The sequence below is a fragment of the Micromys minutus genome (genome assembly GCF_963924665.1).
Source record: "Micromys minutus genome assembly, chromosome: 14".
In the NCBI taxonomy this organism is placed as follows: Eukaryota; Metazoa; Chordata; class Mammalia; order Rodentia; family Muridae; genus Micromys; species Micromys minutus.
Window position 1 is genome coordinate 6841076 of NC_137983.1, and position 24775 is coordinate 6865850.

The window sequence follows — 24775 nt, forward strand, 5'->3', positions numbered from 1 at the left end:
GGGAAATATGAGGTGCAAACATTCATGTTGATGTTGTTGATAATGATGATGATGATGATGATGATGATGATGATGATGATGATAAAAACAATTTAATGGACATTTATTAGACTTTATTGGGAATCAGACCATGGACAGAAAGAGAAACTAAACCTCAGGGGATCCTCAGCTGGGATCCTCTGCAGTCTAGTCAACCTAACCGAAGGTGTTGTTTTCCGAGTCTTTAATGGGTTGCTTTAGTTCATGTAGAGTAAGAGACAAAAGAGAGAGAAGGCTTGTTAAATTCATTGTCTTCATGAGAAAGTAACTTTCTACCTCCATACTCGGGAACCAAATGGTATTATCTGCTTAGAGGAGGATTTCTGCTCATCTGAAGAAAGTTCCTGACCAGCAGGATCGTGTGAATATTAGTCATTTTCACCTGCTGGTGCTGAGTCCTGGTGATGATCACTAGGGAAACTCAATTACAAGATGGATTGATTTGATAAAATCTTTAAGGGGCAATCCAATGATTGGACAGCATTGGAGATAACTGTATTGTGTAATGGGTTAGTGCCAGTCTCTGCTTCACCCGAAGTCCGTGGGGAGATCTGCACAATACAGCTTCCTTCCCAAAACCCTTGAGGTGAGGGAGAGGGCTAGGCAGTGGGAGGCAGAGGACAGCCAGGGCTACACAGAGAAACCTTGTCTCAAAAAAGAGAAAGGCTAGGGGTGGGTGGGGAGAAGAAAAGAGGGAGGGGGTAGGAGGGAGGTGGAGAGAAAGAGAGGAGAGAGAGGGAAAAAGAGGGAGAGAAAGAGAAAGGGAGGGAGGAAGGGAGGGTGGGAGGGGGGGCAGGGCAGGGGGTGTTGGTCATTTTCTGATGTAACCAGCGGTTAGAATTCCAATACCAAAAATGTTCCTTGGTAACCAGAAAGTTTACTTATTTGCTCTGGGTTGAATGAGCCCTTTATTTGAACTCCAGTCGATGTTTTCTTTGGGCAAAGGCATTCATTTTACCAGGGACTCCAGCTCTCTATGAGAACACCCAGAACTCACCCAAGGACAAGAAGGGCCTGTTTGTTCCCCCATAGGCCCAAAGCCATCCCTAATGGTGACACTCAAGGATGCCACATCACAGAAAAGCAGAGTGTATAGTGCCAGAGAGAAAAGAAGAGCAGCTGAGGGTACATCGCCCAGCCAAGAGGACGAGGGTGGGAAGGAGAGCCAGCCCGTCCTGCTGAGACTGTGAAGCCATCCTCCTGTTGGGCTGCTAACAAGCCACGGGCAGCACACATTTCCGACCCCTTGAAATTCAGATTTTTACAGAGTTCCATGTTGGTGAGCTTCTTTCACTGATGACCAATCAAATCACTGAATACTCACAGAAATTTGTACTATATGCTGAGGATGTAACTCAGTGGGTAGTGTGGTCCAGAGCCACACACACCAAGCACAGCCATACAGACCTGTAACCACGGCGCCTGAGGGACGAAGGCAGGACAATCAGAAGTTCAAGGTCAAACTCCCTACAAGGAGAGCTTGAGGCCAGCCTGGGCGACAGGAGACACTGTCTCAAAAATAAAGAAGAAACAAAGAAAGAAATTTTTACTACCCAGAAGTCATTTTTTCCTAAGCCCTCCCAACACAGAAGTGACCACAGGGGGCCGTTTGTGGGCGTTTAGCTGATGGGGCCGTACAGACATGCGTCAAAATCCAGTCGATCGCAAAGGCGATTGATTACCATTTCTAAGGGCGATTACAGTAGGGTAGTGGAGAAGTTGGTTTGTCAAGCTTGCAGCCCAAGCCGTCTTCTGTTACTAAATAGGAATGGCAGGTAGCCGAAGGGAACTCATGGTTCATCTCTGCATCAAATTTGCAAACTGTATAAATGCACGTTTCTCTAGTAAGTAAGGAAGCTGAAGGGATGGGCGCGTGGGCACAAGCCCTTGAGTGCTCCTCAGAAGCCCTGCTCTCTTTCAGACGTGTGTGCTCATATACTGCTTTACTCTTGCATGAAGTTTCCTTGCTATTTTTCAAAACAAAAAAAATGAAATATCCACAGAACCAGTGAGTGGTGTACACAATCCAAGAATAAAAGCCACTGTTTTTCAGATGTCCCTGCAAGAATTTCCAAAGTAGGGAAAGGTAGAAAAACACCAGAAATACAGTGTATGTGTGGTGGGTGTGAGAATTTGTATGTCGTATGTTTGTGTGTATATGTGTGGTACATGTGTGTGGTGTGGTATGTGTTTTGTGTGTCTATATGGTATTTATATGGTGGTGGCATGTGAGTGTGGTATATGGTATATGTGTGAGTATATGGTATATTTAATTTTGTATATGTGGAATGTATATGTGGTGTGTGGAGTGTGTGTGTGTATGTGCGTGTGGTATGTGTTTATGTATGTGTATGTAGTATGTGTATATAATATGTGTATATAGTTTGTGTGTGGTATGCTTTATGTATGTGTATGTGGTATATTATGTAGTATGTGTGTGTGGTGTGTGTGGTATATATATGGTGTGTGTGTGTGCATGGTATGTGTTTGTGTGGTACATGTGATATATGTTTATTGTGTGTCTGTGGAATGTATATGTGGTATGTGTAGTGTGAGCATATATATGTGTGTGTGATATGTGTTTATGTGTGTGTATGTGGCATGTGGTGTGTGTGGTCTGTTGGTATATATATGCTGTGTGTATGTGTGGTATTGTGATATATGTTTATTGTATATGGAATATTTATATGATGTATGTGTGTTTGTCATTATGTGTGTGGTGTGGGGGATGTTTGTAGGTGTTGTGGTGTGTGTTTATGTGTGTATAGGTTATGTGTGTGTATGTAAACACACTGGAAACTGAACCCAAGACAGCACATATACCAACCATACATTCTACCATTGAACTGCACCCCTCCCCGCAGCCTGAAGACAATACATATTGACTAGTTTTCACATCCAGATGATGGTGGTAAGAGCTTCTTGTGTGGAATTAAGGGCATGGTTGTTTCGAGCTCTTTGCCCCAAAACCTCCAGCAGAAGTAGTTTGTTCCTCACTGGGAAGTCAGGGCATCTGACAACATGGTGCACTGTCCGAGGAGACAGGAAAAGATGCTACTTTCGTTTATTGTTACTAGAATGACAGCCTGGGGGAGGCTGGAGTAGAGAGAGCTTACTGCATGTGGCCTATGTGCAGAAATCATCCTGAACGCCTACACCAACATCACTGTCTTACCTAAGGATACAGCTCAGCTGCAAAGCACATGCGCGGCAGACAGAAGGCTCAAGCCCTGGCCACTCAGTAAGCAAATGAACAGACAAATAGGATGTTGTATAAGCCCAGGCGTGGAAGGGCATGCCTGCATTCCTAGCACGGGGAGGCTGGACAGGACAAACACAAGTCCAAGCCCACCTGAGCTACATGACAATGACCCTGACTCGGAGTGAACAAGCGAACTTGGGTTTTTATTTTGGTTTTGTTTCAGGTTTTTGTTTGTTTACTTTGAAACAGGGTTTCACTCTGTAGCCCAGGCTGGCCTGGAACTCCTGAGAGCTGAGATCGTACATCACCACACTCAGCAAGCAAAAGTGTTATTTCAAGAACGGAATGAAGCTGGGGCAACTATAAGGTCATTTTACCCTAGCATGTGTTTCCACACAGGCAATAAGGCGGCACCCCTAAATTCTTTCCTTCAGTCGCTTCTTTCTCTAACCATCTGCGCGCAAATGCCAGCAGGTGGCGCCATACTCCTGTTTTCCTGCCTCCTTTGCTTTCCTGGATATTGGCAATCAAAATAAGCTCCGCTTTCTGGGACTCCCTAGCAGAATTAACAGTCTTCACAGTCCTTGAAGAAACAGAAGTGATCCATCCAATCTCAAAATATTAATGAGTTACAAGATGTGTGTGACCATGTTTGTCTGCTGACCGTGGGATTGACAATCTCCACACTTGGCTCACGCTTCTGTGGGATGGTTTTAGTGGTGACTCATAGCCTTTTCTCTTGGATGAGCCTTGGGGTCCCCTCCGCTCCCTCATATAGCCAATGAGAAGCCCATGTTCTCCTGCATGCCCTTCAAAATGGATCCTGTGATACCTCCAATTACCATTTTCCCCTCCATCTACCCTGTACATAGAGTTACAGTTATTATCATAAACCTGCTTCAGACTGTCTCCCCACCAAAGACCTGTGTGCACTTTCTCAGTGGGACTGGTGAATCGAGTCAGCAGGTAAAACACTACACAAGGCTCATGACCTGACTTCCATCCCCAGAACCCATGGAAAGATGGAAAAGTTGTCCTGGGACCTTCATACACATACTGTGGCACGCACGCACATGCACATGCATACACACATGTGCACACACGCACACACACACACACACACATGAGAGAGAGAGAGACAGGCAGGCAGAGACAAAGACATAAACAGACAAACAGACCTAGCTTTTACCTCCATCTTTGGCCCAGAATTTCACCTAGAGAATGTGTTGAGATCATTTGAATACCACACTCAAAAGGAACCTGAGGCCTTGTAGGAAAGACTGGTAATTACTTCCTCACAGAGCTGATGAAGGGTTAGAAGGAGGGTTATGGTGGGAAGGTGTGACAACTCTTTCTGTAAGGGTCTGCAGAATTCGCCCAGGCTCTTGGCAGGGTTTTAAATAGTTACTAAAAGACACAGAAAGATGGCAGTTATTCCAAGCAAGACAATGCAGCAGCTGTGTGTGTGTGTGTGTGTGTGTGTGTGTGTGTGTGTGTGTGTGTATGTGTGTGTGTGTGTGTGTGTGTGCATGCGCGCATGTGTGTGCTAATGTGTGTATGCATGAGTTCTCACAGAGACTGAGGACGCTGAGTCCTCCTCTATCTCTTGCTGCATTTACAATGAACCTCTCACTGAACCTGGAGATACACTACCAACCAGCAAACTCCACTGACACTCCTGTCTACACCCCCAGTACCACTGCCATTAAGGTGTAAGCACAGCCACATTTGGCTTCTTTCTTTTTTTAAGATTTTATTACTTTTAACTGTGTAAATGTATGACAGTGTGTGCGTGAGAGTGCAGGAGAGGACAGAAAAGAAAGTCAGGCCCTGCAGCTGGGGTCACAGGCAAACAAGAGTCACCCCACCGGGTGGATTCTAGGAATCAGCAAAATAAACACCCAACGGTTGAGACCGCTGAGCCATTCGTTCAGTCCCAGCATGTGGCTTTTTGCAAGGACACTGGGATCAAAACTCAGATTGTCATGTGTTTTTCCTACTGAGTGTTTTACCTCCAGCCCTAGTGCTACAATTTTTCATTTCTTCTTAAGATGTATTTATTTTGATTTTAGGTTTATGCGTGTTTGTCTTTGTGTATATATGTGTACCGTGTGTACACCCAGTGCCCGAGGAGGGCAGAAGAGGGTGTGGGACCTCCTGGAATGAAATTAGAGACAGTTGTGAGTCACCATGTACATGGTGGGAACCAAATCCAGGTCCCCAGCGAGAAGCCAGTGCTCTTAACCCCAGCGTCATCTCTCCAGCTCCGTTAGCATGGCTTTTGTTTATACACTCGCTTTGGGTTTGGCCTGGGTTGTGTTTCTTAGAATCTTGGCTCTATAGACTATACTCGGCTCACACTTATCCCTCCCTGGCCTCCCTAGTACTGGAATAACAGCTATGTGCCACCACACCGTGTCAGACGTCATTTTCACCACTGCCGAGTACACGGTGCTGGGCACATGGGTATCTTGGTAAGCCTTACCGCACGTGTGTTTGATTCTGACATAAGTAATTGCTGGGCTGTTGGCTGGGTTACAGTGTCCTAAGCAAGTGCTTGTTCCCACTGTAGGTGAAAACACCGTTAGTCTTCCATGGAGCTGCCATTCACCAACCTAGAGGTGGCGTTCATTTTACTGGCCTTCTTCATCTTCTCCTTGTTCACCCTGGCTTCCATCTACACCAGCCCTAATGAGAGGAATGAAGGTAAAAAGAAGAGGGGCGGGGGCTTCCTGGATGCTCTCTGTCTTTTCGAACACAATCAATCATCTTCCTGTGTAGCTGGATTTGGTTTGGTGGTGTGCTCATGTGTGTGTGCGTGGATGCATGTGTGTATGTGTGTGTGTGTGTGTGTGTGTGTGTGAGAGAGAGAGAGAGAGAGAGAGAGAGAGAGAGAGAGAGAGAGAGAGTGTGTGTGTGTGTGGTTTCATTTATATGGGAAGGATCAGCATGAGGATTCCTTACACAGATTCTTGTCAGGCTCTAGAAATGTAACTTAGTCGAGGTAGGGCTACAGGCCCAACTGATTTGGTGCCTGTCTAGCATACAGGAAGCCCTCATATACCCGATAGGGTGGCGTAGATCTCTAATCCAACCTTGGAAGGTAGAAGCAGAGAGACAAAGAGTCTGAGATCTAGGCTGGAACACAAGAAATTCTGTCTTAAAACTTAATTCTCATCAAAGATCAAACATAACAAACAATGTATTTTAAACCCACTACCATGTTTTTGCCAGTAACAGCAGATGTTAAGACAGAAACATATCAACAAAATGAGTGTGCTGGGTAGTCTATGCTCCACCAAGATTTATTCAGGATAACCTAGGAGCATTTTGGAGACCCCAGAAATTATGCAGGTATATATAAACACATCCAAGGACATTTTACATAATTTATAAAAAAATAAGAGGAACTCATAAACAAGTTGAGCTTGTAGATTGTCGGTGTTGTTTGTTGTGGAGACAAGGTCTCACTATGTAGTCTTGGCTGACCTAGAACTCATTATGTAGACCAGTATGGCCTTGTACCCACAGTGTTCTTTACCTCCCAAGCCCCAAAATTAAAGGCATGTGCCAATATGCCTGTCTGCCTTTGTGGTGATTTGCTTTGTTATGAATTTTTACTTTTTATGTCTATGAATATTTTGCCAGCATATTATGTAAGTGCATGAAGCATGTGCATGCCTGGTGCCTGAAAAAGGTCCAAAGAGGCATTGCACTCCCTTGGACTGAAATTTCAGATGGTTCTAGAACCCTGAATGATGCTGAGAACCAAGGCCAGGTCCCCTGCCCTACAAGAGTAGCAGGTGCATTAAACTCCCAGCTCTCTCCACTCCTCCTCCCCTTGTTTGTATGTAGGCTGTTGTGTTTTTTTTTAACCAAACCTCATAATACTGCTATCAAATAGATTGTGTCTCAGAGACATACAACACTTATAAAAGCAATTAGAACACAAAAGCCCCATTAAATCGATACTTGGATGAGCGTGGGAAGCCTAAATGGAACCTATAATAGCCTATTTCGGTTTCACATTGTTGTGACTGTATTCTTTAAAATGAATTCGCCTGAAACCCACACGTGTTCTAACTGGATACAAATGTATTTTCCTCACCTGGTGGTAAACATGGAGCTGACACAGCCTTCCTGGTATCTTGAACCAAGACTATTTCCTCGTTGGTTCCTGTGATCTTGTTCCACGTTATGAGCCAATCTAGAAGGTTGAAAATCAAATTTTTGGTCTTAGAAGTCAAACACCAGTCAAAATTTTGAGTTTACATTTGAAAAGCAAGAAAGATAAAAACCAATAATGCTTGGTTTTATATATCATACATGTGTGTGTGTGTGTGTGTGTGAGAGAGAGAGAGAGAGAGAGAGAGAGAGAGAGAGAGAGAGATCCAGCTAAAAGTGGAGCCTCAAAAGCCAGAACAAAACCCATTATTTTGCATGCTAAATGTAAAATTAATTTTAAGAGATACCTTAAATACCTTTTGAGGTTGATGGTATATCCTGGTTGGTGGGGTGCTTGCTAGGAAGCACTAAGTTCTATGTGAATCTGCAGGCCCACATGAACCAGGTGTGTTGATGGAGGTGGAGGCTGGAAGGCCGAGGATGTTCTAAGCTTTCTAGGGAGTTTGAGACTAGCCTGTGCCAAAGATCCTGCCTTAAAAAACTAAAGAAATAGAAAAAAAGTAAGTTTCCTGTTTCAGGATTATATATTCAATAATCATTTACCATCTGAGAAACCTGCAGATATGCATGTAAATCTGTCTACACTGACTTCCTTAAACCTAACCCAGGAAAGGTGGGACATCTTAAAAACATCTGTCTTCAGACACTGCGCCCAGACTCTTGTTTTAGGAAACACTCCACCCTCATGTTTCACCACAGGCTTTATCAGGAGGCACTGTGTACCCCACTGTCAGCTTTGTTATGCGCTCTCAGAGCCTCTCAAAGACCTCTTTTACCCGATGCAGGGCAAACAGAGGCCTGCTCCAGATTGTCTCCAGCAGTTGACACAGACTCTCACAGACTCCAACTCTTTGTCTTATGGTTGTTTTCACTGAGATTAGAACTGTTTGTCCTTCTGAAGGTAGCTGGAGATGAAATACATGTTTCCTGCAAAGCTAAAGGAAGGAGAGGCCTTTGGTTACAGTGGTCCTGGGAGTCACTCACCTGTGCCTCACATAGGCTTCTGATTCCTCCGACCAGGATAAAGAAAATTCACCCTGCTGACGCCAGGCAGCTTAAGCCAATCTCTTTGTTTGTAGGGTTATTTTTCCTCCTCTCTTTTTTTCCCTTCTCCCCCACCAAAAAAAAAATATATAGTTTCTATGTACGATCCTCTAAAATGGGTCTGATGCAAGACCACATAGTCTTATAACTATTACTTTTCTAGGGAAAAGAGAGGAATGTTTAGTATAAGACCCTCACTAGGACGAGGCCATTGTGATGGCTAAAGCCTCCTGCCATCAAGCCTGAAGCCATGAGTTCATCCATGGGCCCCACATGGTAGGAGAGAGAGGATTCCCACTGTATATATAGTTATTCACACAGTGAACACATTCGCCACCACTACCCTCACTCACACACACACACACACACACACACACACACACAAGTAAGTCATGTGTATTGTTTTTAAATAATCTCCCTTAAAAGAGAACAGACTTTAGGGACTAAAATCCACCACCAGACCCCCACTGCACACCACAATTCCTGCATCATGATTAATGTCTCCTGGAAGAGGGAAAACAGGAAAGGACAAGATGAATCAGGTCCACGCAAGACCAAGTCACATCCACAGAAAAATAAAATTATTGAGCTGGTAAGATGGCTCATCAGTTAAGGGCACTTGCTGCCAAGCCTGATAACCTGAGTTCAAATCCCTGGGTCCTCAGGCCGAATGCTGTGCCACATGCTTACGTAAGGAAATAGATGCAATCCAATTTTTGAGGAGTGAATGCTTTATCTCCACTGAACTTTATCTTCTTGAGGGGGGGTCAATAACAAACAAACCAGGTAAAGCAGCATTTTACACAAAGACAGATAAAGCACTGAGCATACCACCAGAATGTTCTATTGTGTGCAGATTTGGTTCGTTCTAGTGTGTGCTCCAGCCAGCTCTTAGGACGCTGCCTGGGACGGAGATGCTTCTGAAGAACTCATTACTGAATGTCATAACAAATACACACAGTGAATTTCTTTAGGCGATCTCACTGTGTGCTTTCCAAATTCATTAGCATGATGTATTCTTTTCTTTCGCGCGCTGTCGCTCCACCTCCTAACTCTTCCATAATAGTGCTTTATAGCTACTTAATCTTTTAAGCCTGCCTGAGTCTATGAAGCAGATAATATTATTATATCCAACAATCCCCAGACATACCCACTGTAGTCCATGCCCTCGTGAAGGAGCAGAAACCATCATAGGCTAGTGCGTACACAGAGACATCACCCAGTAAGAGCTAGGCTGCTGGCTGGCCCCTGTAGTCCTGGCTCTAAGGACGTGAAGACAAGATGACCAGGAGTTCCAGGCCAGCCTGGGCTACATAAGACCCAATCTCAAAACAGGATGGAGAGATGAGTCTGTGGCTAAAAACTTACTGCTCTTGCAAGGGGACCCAAGTTTTGTTCCCAAGTGGTGAACAAAAATAAAAAAAAATTTTATTTTTCTGTGGATGTGACTTACTCTGTCACCTGTAACTCTAATTCCAGGGACTCTGACACCCTCTCTGGCTTCCTCAAGCACTAGGCACATACATGGTACATGTACACACATGCAGGAAAACACTCATACACATAAAATAAAAACCAATAAACCTTTAAAAGTAATAATAAGAGCTGAGCATGGTGGTGCATGCCTTTAATCCCAGCACTCAGGAGACAGAGCTGGTGAACCTGTGAGTTTAAGGCTAGCCTGATCTATACAGAAAGTTTCAGGACAGTCAGGGCCACAGAGAGAAACCCTGTCTTGAAAAATAATAATGATAGTAAAAATAAATCATCATAATAAATAAAATTTTTAAAAGATATTACCTGAGTTACCTACAAACACCCTCCAGTAAACGGTGTCACACAGATCACATTAATTCAGAACAGCACAAATCTATGCAGCTAAGCACTACATGCTGACTCCCAATGGATATCTGGCGACCCAGCTACAGCATTCATAGACAATGTGCTCATGAACTACACATTCTAACCTCAAACAAAACATAAGTAGCACGCACGTATGTGCTTGACAGAAGAAACCACATAATGAACGACAGAGTGAAATGCAGACAGGTTTGGAGGTGGGATCTAACCGAGGGACGGGGTGTTTACCCAGTGTGCACAGGGGCCCTGCATATCAGGAAAAGCATCTCTGCACAGATTGGTTTGTAGATTTGCATTCATTCTCGGTGTCATCCAGAGCACTGTGTACTTTGTTGAGTCATAAAGAACCATTTCCATCTGGTTCTAGCCTTGGTTTTCTGCCCCTCACACTGCAAAGCTACAGCATCAGTTTAGAAGAGAGTAGAGTAGTGGCAGGTGTCAGCCTTAGAGACTGGCCCAGAAGGCGGCAGGTAGGAGCCATTTCCTGCCTGGGTTAGATTGTCATCCACCTACCTTTGAAAGCTGTCTCAGACTAACGAGCTGGAGGAAGTGATAAATTTTAAGTGACCCAGGAAGGAATTATAAGGATATTCTAGGTAAATAATGATCCTCCATCAAAGGTGTGTGCACAAACAGGAGCCGCCCACCTCCCCTCCCCGTGGCAGACTCTCCCTTCAGGGGAGCTGTGGGAATTGCCAAGAAGAAGGCCTTTGTGACTTCATCCATGAAGCTCCGAACCAGACCAGAAGGAAGCCAGAAGCTAGGGTCATGGGTCACTAACTCAGATTAAGAGGAAACTTAAATTATCCTAGAATCCTTTAGTGAGAACTGAAAGCTTTGCATACATTAAGAATTCACTTATAGTCTATTGTAGTGGTGCACATCTTTAGTCCTCCCCCTGGTCTACAGAGAGCTTTAGGACAGCTACAGCTTGATAAAGAGACCCTTTCTCTATAACAGCAGCGGCAGCAGCAATAATAATCATAATAATAATCATCATCATAATCATAATCATAATCATAATCATAATCATATGAACTTACAGAGCTAGAGAGATGGCTCAGTGATTAAGAACATTGGTTGCTCTTCCAGAGGACCAAGGTTTGATTCAAAATACCCACAAGGCAGCTCACAGCTCCAAGTCCAGAGGATCTAGCACTCTCTCTGACCTCCACAAGCACCAGACACACTTGATATACAGACTGCACGCAACTAAAACTACCGATATGTATTAAATTAATGTATTAAAGTAGTTAATTAATAAATCCTTGAAGAATTGATCTATAAGCCTGGGAGATGGCTCAGCAGTTAAAAGCACTACATACAGCTCTTCTAGAGGACCCAAGTTCAGGTCGCTGTACCTCAATCAGACAGCTCACAGCCTGCCTGTAACTCCAGCTCTAGAGATGCCTGGTGCCTGTGGCACCTATTCACATGCATGCGCACACACACACACACACACACACACACACACACTAAAGAGAGAGAGAAGTAGACCTTTAAGTAATTTTGAGCCCTTGGTGATAGTATACAACGGTAACCACATTGAGAGACAGAGGCAGTAGGATTATGAGTTCAAGGTCAGCCTAGGCTATGATACATGTCAGGGGGAATCTTCAGTGTTTCAACTGTTGTTATGCTGTGCCGATATGACTAAGACGCATTACAGTACTTTCTAACTAAAAAGACTACTTGGAAGGAATGGTAGGAAATCGATCAAGGTGAGTCAGACTCCCATCCCTACCCCTCACAATATGGCATGAGTAAGCTCTGTAAGGGGCATAAGACTGCCTTCTTCATCTAGAACTCAGTGAAGATAAATTGCCCCCACAAGCCATGTGTGACCGGGTAAAATATAATCCTATGTTTAAAGCACAGCACCCCTTCTTCAAATTGCCCTGCTTTAGAGGTCTTACCTCTTCTTGCCCAGGTCATCTGTTACCTTTGATCTTTTCTGTAGTGTGCTCTTGACTGTGACTTTGTGTGAGTCTGTGATCTCTTGAGCTGACTGATGTGTTTGGTGTTTTCAACTGAATTTTTTTTGGGCATTTATTTTAACCACACACATACATACACACACTACACACACACACATACATACACACACACACACACACTACACACATACATATACACACACAGACACACACACACATACACAAGCCATACACACTATGCACACACATACTACAAACTACACACATACACACACACACATCCATTCATACACACACACTATGCACACACACTACTCACATACCTATACACTACACACACACTCACACATACACACACATACCACACACACATACATACATACACACACTATGCATACACATAGTACACACACACACACACACACACACACACACACACACTTTACTCAACTCCAAACAAGTTGATTTGGTTGTAGTGAGTTTCTGAAACATTTATAGTAGTTTTTCTAAACTATTTCTGCTTTGGTTTTGTTAGGTTAAGGGCTAGGGTTCTGCAGGGTGTTAGGGGTAGTGTTTTGAAGGGAGTATGATCTTCAGCTTTGGTTTTATCAAAACCAAGATTTTGGTTTTATTTATTTTTGTGACACCAAATGCAGCCTGACGGCAAGAAATATTTGTGGAGAGCATGCTCATGGGAATTAGGGTTCACATATCTGTTGAGAAACTGTCATACATATTATAGGTCTTCCCCAAGTAATGACACTTGCTTTGATCTGGAAGGATTGTCTAATTAATACACACACACACACACACACACACACACACACAACACACACACACACACACACACACACACACACAGAAAGAGAGAGAGACACACACACACGCACGAAGAGTTCCAAAGCATGCTTATGAATTCTAGAATCTCGGTGGCCATATCCTTAAAGGAACTGGCAAAGACAGAGCAGCTTGAACAACTTCTGCCCCACCTCCACTGGTTCCAAGCCTGTAAATGTCTGCATAGTTATGTTCACTCGACAGCTGGTCACCGGGTCCCTCTGTTGACTGATGGGTTCACTGGCCTGACCACGAGCTTTTAAATATTCATGAGGCAAAATTCCTGCACAAGCCAGTGAGCACATCAGTTCTCAGTGCTGACATGACGCCAAACAATCACATCGGCCTCTCCTAAGGACAGATTTTATGCCACTTGAACCTTGTGTTGTGTTACCCTGTCCAGTGTCTGTGCCCTCTGACAGCTATCCTTGTAAGCTACCGTGTACCCTCCACTGTAGCAGAAGTCGGATTTGTTTTGTTTGGTTGAGACATGGTCTCACTGTGTAGCTTCGACTGGCTTAAATAGAGCAAATAGAACTCACAGAGGTCTACCTGTTTCTACTTCCCCAAGCACTAAGATTAAAGATGTGCACTTCACCCAGCCCTGCAAGCGTTTCTATAGTAATCAATGTCTACAGGGACACTTCTAAAGACAGTGTACCACAGTGCCCCTGTTGATTACCATTACTTTTGATTGTCATCATTGATTAGTAAAGAATCAGTAAAGAAAGCTCGAACTGGGTATGGTGGTACACACCTTTAACCTGAAGAAAAGAGAGTGTCAGGGGAGGAGGGAGAAGGGAGAAAGACCTTGCAAAATATTCCTATCTGCATTTATTTCTGATTATTTTGATGGTCATGATAACAATTCAATAATAATTGAAAAGTAATCATCTTATGACATCAAAAAATTTATATCAGAAGAGAGGGGAGTGGAAATAACCCAGATGTGAAGAGCATTATTTTCAGCAGAAGGCTTCTTCAATCTTGTTTTGTTCCATTACTTTGTGTTAAGTGACTGTGGGGGATGACGTGGGAGTGGGGGTAGGTATGTGGGTGTGTGTTTGGGGGATTTAGGTGTGTAGGTGTAGGTTTGTATGTGTGTGTGTGTGTGTGTGTGTGTGAGAGAGAGAGAGAGAGAGAGAGAGAGAGAGAGAGAGAGAGAGAGAGAGAGAGAGAGAAATACCAAGAAAACACCTGTGAAGGCCAAAGGAAACTTTTCAGAATCTATTCTCTCCTAACGCCATGTGAGACAAAAATTGACCTTAGACTGTCAGGTTTGGCAGGAAGCACCTTTGTCCTCTGAGCCACCACAGCCTCCCAGTGCATCTCTGTGCTCATCTCTATGAACTTCTCAGTGATGTATTTGGGGTGAACTGGGTGTGGTTAAATATAAATGGCACGTCATTGGTAGCAGAGGAAACCATCACTAAGAAATGAACAACTGAGACGCCATGATCTTAAAGATGTAGGGGAGAAGTGTGCTTCTCAACATTCATGGTACCTGAAGTTAGGCTTGCGTTTCTGCCATCCTGGGGGTTTCTATACTGTGTAGTGCCTGCTGGATTTGCTGAGTGCTCCCAAGTGTAGGTCTGCCGGCCACAGGCTCAATGGCCCCCAGTGACATTGTTGGAAATAGACTACCAGACTGACAGGATCCCAAATTAGGAGTCCCCAATTTACTTCATAAAAATGAGAAAAACTCTTAAAAAAAAAAAAAGACTATTTGTAGATGTTTTACTCATACGCGCATTGTTAAGACTGACTGTAGTTTCCTGCAGTGTTTCTGCTTCTCACTGGACCTGACCTGCCTTCTGCCTTTATGGACAGAATTATGAAACTGAGCCATAAATGGTACCAAGTTCATCTTATCGGTTCACTCACCCAGAACCCATTAACTTAACAGAAAAGAGATAAGGCATAAGGCTGCCTTGGCTTATTTCAGAAGCTAAGTTTCAAGTTTGTTTTAGATGCAATCAAGACACCAACACTCCTGACACGCCTGCTTTGGGGAGGCGGGGTGATCAGTGAAGTTCCAAGGATACAGGATTATCAGCACACTTAAGTGCAGGCTGATAGATGTGCAAACTCAGCACATTTTTTAAAGCTGGTGACGTACCATTTCCACACGTATATTCCAGAATGCAACTGTAGCATCCAGCCAGCAATCAGAAATGTCTTCCAACAGAATCCAGGAAAAACAAGTCATTCCTGCTGTGTTCAGTGAACCTCTCTGAAACTAACGTCCCCGCAAATCCCACAAGAGCCCTGGGGACACCAAAACATGTACCATCTCCCAGTAATCCTTTTCAATATGTATAATGCAGATCATTTTTGTTCAAAATCTGGGGGCTGAGTAAGGTATGTCCTGAGGGATTAGGTTAAATGATGTCACTGGTGACCCTGGTTCTTCTAAATGGAAGCTTTTAAAGGGTCAGTAAGTCTACAGCTAAGCGAAGAAGCTTGAAGCTGCAGAGGTGATGGTGAGGAGCGCTGCTGGGCCTGGTGGCAAAGGCCAGTGCCTCACAGCTACCGGGGTAGCCAAGGAAGGAAGTTCTCTAACTCAAGGTCTACAGGGTTATAGAGTGAGTTCAAGGAAGTAAAAAGAGGCTAACTTTTTAAATATTCTTTTAAAAATCATTTTAAGAATATAGTTCTTTGATGAGCTCTTGCCTAGCATGGCTGAGGCTCGAGGTAAACATCCCATAGCACATGCACACACAGAATTAGATTTATTGATTTGTTATACACTACTTGCAATGTGCATTAAAGCTTTTTAAAATATACTTTCTTTTCCGAGTCAAACATTGGCAACACAGTCCCAGCATTGAGGAGAAGGCAAGAGCCCCAGCTTAAGGTCAGCTGGGACCACAGAAGAGTCTGTCCTGAGAAGGAAAAAAAGGTAGACAATTATCATATGCCCAAGGAGCTCTGTATGTCCAGTAGTTATAGTCATACAAAACCATATTTGGTGCTTTACACCATTATTCATAACTACTGAATGACAAAAGGCAAAAAAAACCACTGAAAGCTGTCATACATGAGGAGGACATGGCACAGAACCACACAGGTTCTGTGCTCGCTGCCTCTTCCTTCATGAGATATAAAACAAACTAGAAACAAGCCAAACGTTTTTCACCAGGCGCACAGACAGACACCGTAAGGAGGCTAAGAGCCAGACATTCTTGGTTGTTGTCATTTTAAGACACTTGTACTGTGCAGCTCAGACGATCCTGGATCACACAGGACTCTCCCGTAGCAGCCCTCCAAGGGCTAGTGCCCCGGCCCGCAGGACAGTTAACGGGAACCCAGGAACGCCTAGGAGACAATGGGGGAACAAGAGGCGCGAAGAGGCCAGCAAGTCAAGTGGTCCGATCAAGCTAACACATTTTAATTTTTCACATGCTACTTTTATACAGGAAACAAGGCATGGAAACTAAGGTATGGAACTACCGGAACTTTCCGGTTAAAGGATTTCTCACAATACCCTTTGTGAAGAATTTCTTGAGGAGGAGGATGACCTAGTTGCAGGAGGGAATGTTCTGTCAAGCAGGATCCATTGTCTGGGTGACCGGTCTACTCAGCTAGCTACCTGACCAAGGTGAGATCACCTAATATCTGGAAAAAGGCCTTTACTGTGGGAAACAGAAACCTAGGCTGAGATCTGTATAAAATGGCGTTACTCGGGCTAAGGAAGCTTCTTGATTCTGTCAGCTCCTGGCAGGCTAGGATTAAAGTCATTGGTCACTATGAGGCACTGAAGCCTCCCCTCAGCCCAGGCAGCCTACATTGACCTTTGGATGATAAGAGAGAAGAATTGCAAGTTGAAGGCGCTCCTGCGCTAATTAAAGAAACTCACACACTTGCCCCCAAACTCCCCATCCCTACCCTGACCTCAAGCAAACAACTCAAGGCAACTGCCAAATATTCTCTGTGGGACCAGTTACTTCTGGAGAGCAGTAAGAGAAGTGGTAAAATGAGCATCTCCTTCCTCCTTGGAGAGGAGTCATGAGCTGCCTGACGGGCAGTTGATCAGCATCGGCGATGAGCAGTTCCGGTGTCCAGAGGCACACTTCCTTCCAGCTTCCGGGACATGGAGTCCTGTGGCATCCACGAGACCACCTTCAACTCCATCACGAAGTGTGATGTGGCCATCGGCAAAGACCTGAATGCCAATACGGAGCTGCGTGGCGGTACCACCATGTATCCAGGCACTGCTGATAGGATTCAGAAGGAGATCACAGCCCTGGCACCCGGCACGATGAAGATTAAGATCATTGTTCCCCCTGGGCACTGGTACCCAGTCTGGATTGGCAGCTCCATCCTGGCCTCACTGGATGGGGGTCAGGAAGCAGGAGTATGACGAGTCGCCCCTTCCCCATCATCCACTGCAAATGCTTCTGAATGGACTGAGCAGGTGCCAGGCCTCTGCTGCATGAGCCGATTCTGAAGTACCGATTTGCCCTGGCAAGTGTACACACCTCATGCTAGCCTCACGAAACTGGAATAAGCCTTTGTAAAGAAATTTGTCCTTGAAGCTAGTATCGGATATCAGCACTGAATCGTAGAACGTGTTGCTGATTTTTGGCCTTGTATTCAAGTTAACTGTTCCCTTGGTATATATTTAATACCCTGTACATATCTTGATTTAGGTCTTAGTTCATGTGGCTTGGTCAGTTCATGGCTGGGGAGAGCACGCTGTGGAAGAGAAGTCTCCAGTCTAGTGGATCTCTGTGAGCACCGCGTGGTGATCTGTGCAGGGTATTAACCGGCAGCTGACTTCCAGGATTTCCGGAGGCTGACAAGGGTTCCTGAACCAGTTACCACTCCTTGCCAGTCTAAGAGGGTGGGAAAGTTCGAGCCTTAGGACCCAGTTTCTGTTCTGGTTTCCCCCTCCTGACCACCATGGGTTGTTACTTTCTCGATTTGGGAACATTTGCATCGACAACTGTAAATGTAGTCATCCTTTTCATTTATGTAAGGAGTTTTGTACTCAATTCTTTAAGAAATGACAAATTTTGGTTCTTTAGTGTTCAGTGAGGATGTTAGGCCCCAGCAACACACGTCATTGTGTAATGAAAGATGAAAGTGTTACTGTAACAAAATAAAATATTACATTGTAGATGATTCTGTTTCCATGCCATTGTGGAACAGATAAACTATAGAGATTAACTAGCAGTTCACATTCTGATGCTAGTGATGAATTCTTCACTGAATATTATTTCTCAGGACTCATGAACCCATCTACATACAAAACCAGCTTTATCTTATCAAAAAGTAAGTTAAAAGGTGTTTTCAAGCACACAAACACCGTCTCTAGATTATTATAAAAACAAATTCTGAGGTTGAGATGGACGGCTTCAAAGGAAAACTATCTAATACCACACTAACTGGGGAATTCTCATATCAGTTTCAAATAAACTCACATGAAAAGACAATAAAGCATATAAACAGGGGCCAGTGAGATAAGTCAGCAAGTAAAGTCCCACTAAGGCTGACACTCAGCAGAACCAACACCGTGGAAGCTAAGAACTCCCCAAGTTGTACCCTGACCTCCACATGAGAGCTGGAGGAGATACACACACACACACACACACACACCACACTCTCACACACACACACACACACTCACACACACACCACATACAGTGAAACCGTGTGTGTGTGTGTGTGTGTGTGTGTTCTAACTGAATTTGTCTGTGAACAAAGTCTAACTAAATTTATCTTTGAACAAACACAGGCATTGTCACAGATATGTAATCAGGAGTTTCTACTCTGTCTTAGTTCTACCTCCTGTTAGATCATTTGGTTCCCAGATAAAAGACACAAAACCTTTATACTTATTATAAGCCTTTAAATCAGTATTGCTGGGCAGATGTCAACCCTCTAAGCTCTTAGTCTCTACTCCCTTATAATAACCCCGAGTTGTGACATGTCATGTTCCATCTGGGCTGCTTTTAACGCCAGGTGGCCAGCCCTCTAGGCCATGTGTTCACGACTCATTTACCTTTCTTAGCCTTCTCTCTCTTCTTTTCTCGTCTTACCTCTGACCCAAGTCTCGGAACCAAACTTCCGCCTACTTCTCTTCTGCCATGCTATATGCTGTGGGCATCTTTATTCAACCAATAGCTTTAAATTAAGGAGCACAGTTACATAGTATCACCAGGAGTATGAGAGGATTTCCTTGTCCCTGGGGGCAACAAGGTCACTATTCACGATTACATTGTATTTATTACAACAGTATCAGTACATAGAGGTTTTCTCTGTGTAGCCCTGGCTGTCCTCTAAGGACTAGGCTGGCCTTGAACTCAGAAATCCACCTGCCTCTGCCTCCCAAGTACTGGGTTAGAGGTTTATACCACCCCTGCACTCCAGAGGGTGATCTAATAGCAAACATTTTAATGAAATAAATTTAGAGAGATCTTTTTTGTTTCGTTTTAGTTTGTTTTTGTTTTTTCAAGACAGGGATTTTCTGTGTAGCTCTGGACTGTCCCGGAACCCACTCTGTAGGCCAGGCTGGTCTTGAACCCAAAGATGCCTGCCTTTGCTTCCTGAATGCTGGGATTAAAGGTGTGCACCACCACACCCAGCCGATTTATAGATTTTCATTTCTTATGAGTTCACATATCCATGGAAAAGAATTCATTCCTCAAATATTTTAGGAAAGATAATATACATATTTTAAGAAAAATAATATACATCTAGCTTCAGGGGCAAAAATCCATGTGTACCAACATTTTCTTCTTATTTATATGAACCTACTCAGAAAAACCTCAAAACTGCACATTAGAGAAGCTGCTTTCTGGATTTTAGGTGAACTGAGAATATTGCCGGTTGGTAGGACAGACACTTTAACACTGAGGAAAGCCCGGGGTTCCCTTCCCAGAATCAAAAACATGGGTTTTTAAAAATTAACTCTCAAAGTACAGCTTTAGTGGCAGGAATAAGAAGGATTCTGGAAGCAACTTCCCCCTCGATCGTCCATAGTAAACCCTTCTGCCCACAGTCTGTAGACAGGCAAAGCATGGTCATGGTGGCCCTAAAACCAATCAGGGGTGCCAGGCTAACCAAGCAGGGGGTGCCAGGCTAGCTACCAAGAGAGCCAGAGTCAGGAGACCGGCTGGGAAATAGGCCTAAAACTGTAGGAGCTGTGACGAGGCAGGGCGTTCTCACTGTTCCCTGCAGAGAGGGGGTATATGGATGGTAGACAAGACACATTCCACACTAGAAACCAAGACCACCCACCTCTCAGTCACAGACTGAGGTCTCCTTTCTCAAGCTATGTCCAAACCTTAGAACAATGAACAGTGGTGTTAAACGGCCACTGGATCTTGATAGTTTTATAGACTGTGCTACATATCAAGAGCAAGTATTCCTTTTGACTCAGCAAACGCCATTTGCCGAGCATGTGAAAGCTTTCGAAGCCTAGCTCAATGACTGTAAACGAGACGGTAGATGCTTCCTAGTGACTTTCATAGGAAGAGCAAACAGCTACTGGGCCAAAGGGCGGAGGAATAAAGCTCGGGCAGGCTAAAGGATGCTGCTTTGAGCAAGATCTGTGAAGTTTCCCTTCCGAGAGGACTGAGGTGCAAGAAAGACTAGCTTAGAGTCTCACTGGTAGACTGCTGAAAAGCGCATGCCACAGCTGACGTCACTGGACTGGTGCTGTGTACCTTTGGAGACCTGGGCTTTTAAGCAAGTCATGCTCAAAAAAGGGCCATTTCTGCCACCATCTGTAGTCATTGCCTATTGGGGCTTTTCGCTTGTTTTTAATTCTCTGTATATTACAAATACCTTTTATTTTAATCTTTTGAGACAGTGCCTCACGATGTAGATCTTGCTGGCCGGGAACTCACGAAAATCTGCCTCCCAAGTGCTGGGTTGGAAGGCGTGCACCACTATGCCTGGCATAAATTTGCATTTAGTTTTGATTGTGCGTGTGCACATGTGTGCATGCATGTGCAGGTGCATACACACACCACAAGGAGACGGTGAGGTTGGAGGACAGTTATCAGGAGCCCAGAGTTCTCCAGGCTAATGAGTTTTCTAGATGGGCCCTGAGGGGTTTAGCCAATGAGCTTCCCTTCCTGGACTTTCCTTCTTGCAAAAGGTATTTAATCTCCGGTCTACCCTGAGTAAGCTGTATGCACCATTTTCACCATGAATAAACAGTGTGGACAAACCACCAACGGGGAAAGCCTTTGTTAGGAGCCACACTGCCTAAGTGTCCCACAGAAGGCCGCTCCTGACATTCACCCCTGACCTAGGCTGGATTCACTCCTCAAGGTTCCCAGCACGGTGTCAGGGTGCTCAGGAGTTTGGGGACCCAGCCACTGCCTCAGCCTGTGCTGTTTCTCACTCCAGCTGGGCACCCCATCTTAGTCTGTCTTCTGCCACCCCTGAGGGGGTGTCAGATTCCTTGAGCACCGCACCTCAGTGGATAGGATGGAAGGCAGCCTAGCAGCTCTACATTTCCTGCCCCCAAGGCATTCACACACCCCAACTGCTGTGAGGAGAAACTTTGAACCACACATGCACACTTGCTCTCATAAAATAAATAATGAATAAAATGAAATTTAAAAAAAAACTAGCTAGGCATAGTGTGCAAGCCTTTAACCCCAGCACCCAGAAGCAGAGGCAGGCAAATCTCTGTGAATGTGAGACAAGCCTGATCTACAGAGTGAGTTCCAGGACAGCCAGGGCTACATAGAGAAACCCTGTGTCAAAAAAACATAAATAAATAAACAAAAGCTGGGGCTGGAGAGATGGCTCAGTGGTTAAGACCAGTGACTCTTCTTCCTGAGGTTCTGAGTTCATTCTTTAAATCAATTTATTTATTTTTTATGTATGTGAGTACAGAAGAGGGCATCAGATCTCATTACAGATGGCTGTGAGGACCTCTGAAAGAGCAGTCAGTGCTCTTAACCACTGAGCCATCTCACCAGCCCAAGGTTCTGAGTTCAATTCCCAGCAACCACATGGTGGCTCACAACCACCTGTAATGGGATCTGATGCCTTCTTCTGGTGGGTCTGAAGATAGTGTACTCATATACATTAAATAAATAAATAAATCTTTTTAAAAATTAAACAGAAGCTATATTTAGAGGCCGGCAGGATGGGTTAGCAGATGGAAGCACTTGCTGTTCTTGCAGAAAACCCAGGTCCAGGTCCCAGGATGCACGTGGTCGTGCACAACTGTGTCTCCATGTCCCGTATTGGCCTCTGAAGGCACTGCATACACACAGTGCACAAATACGCAGAAGGCATAGCATTTGGACACATAAGATACAAATAAATAAGGGCTGTAGGAACATAATTTCACATATGCTCACACACATGCGTACATTCCTTTGTTTGCCTGTGTACTAAAACCATAGCCAATTTATGGAACAAGGAACAGAACCACAAAAAGTAATCCCAACAAGCTGCTGCTGATGGAGAAAGAGTACAAACCAACTATTAGTGTCTAGTCCTAAACTGTATGGTGGCATGCCTATAATTCCAGCAAGCCAGAGATCCCAGCAGGAAAATTACATACAGTCCTAGGCCAGCCTGAAACTATAATATGAGATGCTTTTTTAAAAAGGGGCGGGGAGTACTAGACAGGAAGTGTGATAAATGTGATCGCAACAGATTGTTTACATTTATGAAGTTAAAGACATCCTGTCGAAATTCTTAAAGATGTTTTCTATATCTTGTATGTACATATGTGTGCCTGGGTGAATTTATGTGTACCATGTATGTGTAGGAGCCAGTGGAGATCAGAGGAGATCAGAGAGCCCGGGAACCACAGTGAGGGCTGGTTGTGAGCTGCCAGGTTAGCTGGGAGCTAAACAGACTCAGTGTGTGTTTTAACTTTTGAGCCATCTCTCCAGCTCAATTACTATTTTTAAGACAGAATCTCACAAGTAGCCCTGGCCAGCCTGGAACTCGCTATGTAGACAAAGTTATCCTCAGACCCAGGTAGTCTGATGACTCTACCTCACAATGCTCTGACTAGAGGCGAGCATCACCAGGCCAAGGCAGAAAGCGTTTTAAAACATTTCCCTCTGCCGGGTGTGGTAACACATAATCCCAGGCTTGGGAGACAGAGGCAGCAGGACCTGGAGTTTAAGGTCATTCCCAGCTACACAGTAAGTGCCAGACTATCCTGGGCTATGTGAAACTCTCGTCTCAACAACAACAAAAATGATTATTTTAGGATTTCTCCTAAGTGGAGCTGGAGAGATGGCTCAGCCGTTGAGAGTACTGGCTGATTGCTCCTCCTGAGGACAAGGGGTTCTGTTTCCCGAATTTTAGAACTTTCGTTCCAGGGTCTCACATACCTTCTTGCAGCCTCCTTAGGCAACAGGCATACACATGGTACACAGACATGCATTCAGGCAAAACACTCACACGTGTAAAAACAAGTAAATATGAGAGGCCATGATGACAGAAACTACAAATAGAAATCTGATAGCTTATGAACTAAACAAACACTCACCTGGCATTACGCCCAATGACTCTATATTTAAAAGCTCTTTTTAAATGGATTACTCTTCAAGTAATAACACAAATTCTAAAATTAAATTATTTACACATTTTACAGATTGCAAAATCCCTATTAGAGTAATCTAATAAATGGTGCCATGCGAATAACTTGCTTTAAGCAACTTCACATGAACTTGTAAATTCTTAAGGCTGCAAATAAAGTTAATTAGCATCAGTTTTGACTCTCATTACTCTCGTAACCATAGTTTCTGGAAAACAAAAGAAAACCTCAATGAGAACAAAGTCGCACTTTAACAAGAAAAATAAAAATGCCTAGGGCTAGCATTTTCCAGTTAAATAAGAAATAACTTTATTCATTTGTTTGGAGTGTGTTTGTGTGTGTGTGTGTGTGTGTGTGTGTGTGTGTGTGTGTGTGTATGTGTGCGCGCACACGCGCCTACATACTTGCTAGCTTGGAGCTTATTACATAGCACAGGCAGGCTTCAAACTCATAAAAGTGCTTTTGCTTCGTTGTCCTAAGTGCTGGGATTGCTCACTAGGCTGACCTTGATCTCTTGGTCTTCTGCGCTCTGTCAAATGCATGCAGCCCAGGGATCCACCACCACAGCCCCTCTCTGTCCTCTCCCTCCATCAAGTGGAAAAACCACACTGTACCCAGGTCCTCCAGTAACTAAGTCAGTTTCTACTTTTTTCCTCGGTGGGGTGGTCAACTTTGTTTACTTGTTTGGTTTTGTTTGTTATAGACGATGACTTCCACCTAAAGGAAAAGAGAAGGAAGAGAACAGAGTTTAAAAAGAAGAAAAAATGCTCAGAGGAAGAACACAGAATTGAAACAATGTAACCAAGACCGAGGCCATTAAAACAGTCTTCAGATGACAATCGCTAGGGCTGGACACACGGAACCGGGACTGGACACACGGAACTGGGCTTCACACTCTCTTTTTGACATCCTTGTTCCACAATGTGTATAATGGCGACGATGAGCACCAGGTGTAATGAAAAGGAATACAGTTGAAGGAAGATCTTTCAAGGAAGAGAAAATATATGTACCATAATCTAGTTAGAGAAAATAACTGGAGCTGGGGGTCAGTGATAGAGAGAGTCCTTGCCTTGCATGCTTAAGGCTCTGAATTTGACTCCCATCTCTGACCAAAAAGAAAGGGGAGGATAAATAAATAAA

At 44.2% G+C, this 24775-nt stretch overlaps 1 protein-coding gene across 1 annotated transcript; it reads left to right on the forward strand.

Moving 5' to 3' along the window:
- Positions 1-5835: 5835 nt before the first annotated feature.
- On the forward strand, positions 5836-24436 carry SMIM31 (small integral membrane protein 31; the record flags this gene model as incomplete). The annotated part of the gene is made up of 2 exons (XM_080929061.1): positions 5836-5947; positions 24339-24436. 2 exons carry the CDS (start codon positions 5836-5838, stop codon positions 24434-24436), a joined length of 210 nt encoding a protein of 69 aa, XP_080785187.1.
- Between the last annotated feature and the right edge of the window lie 339 nt (positions 24437-24775).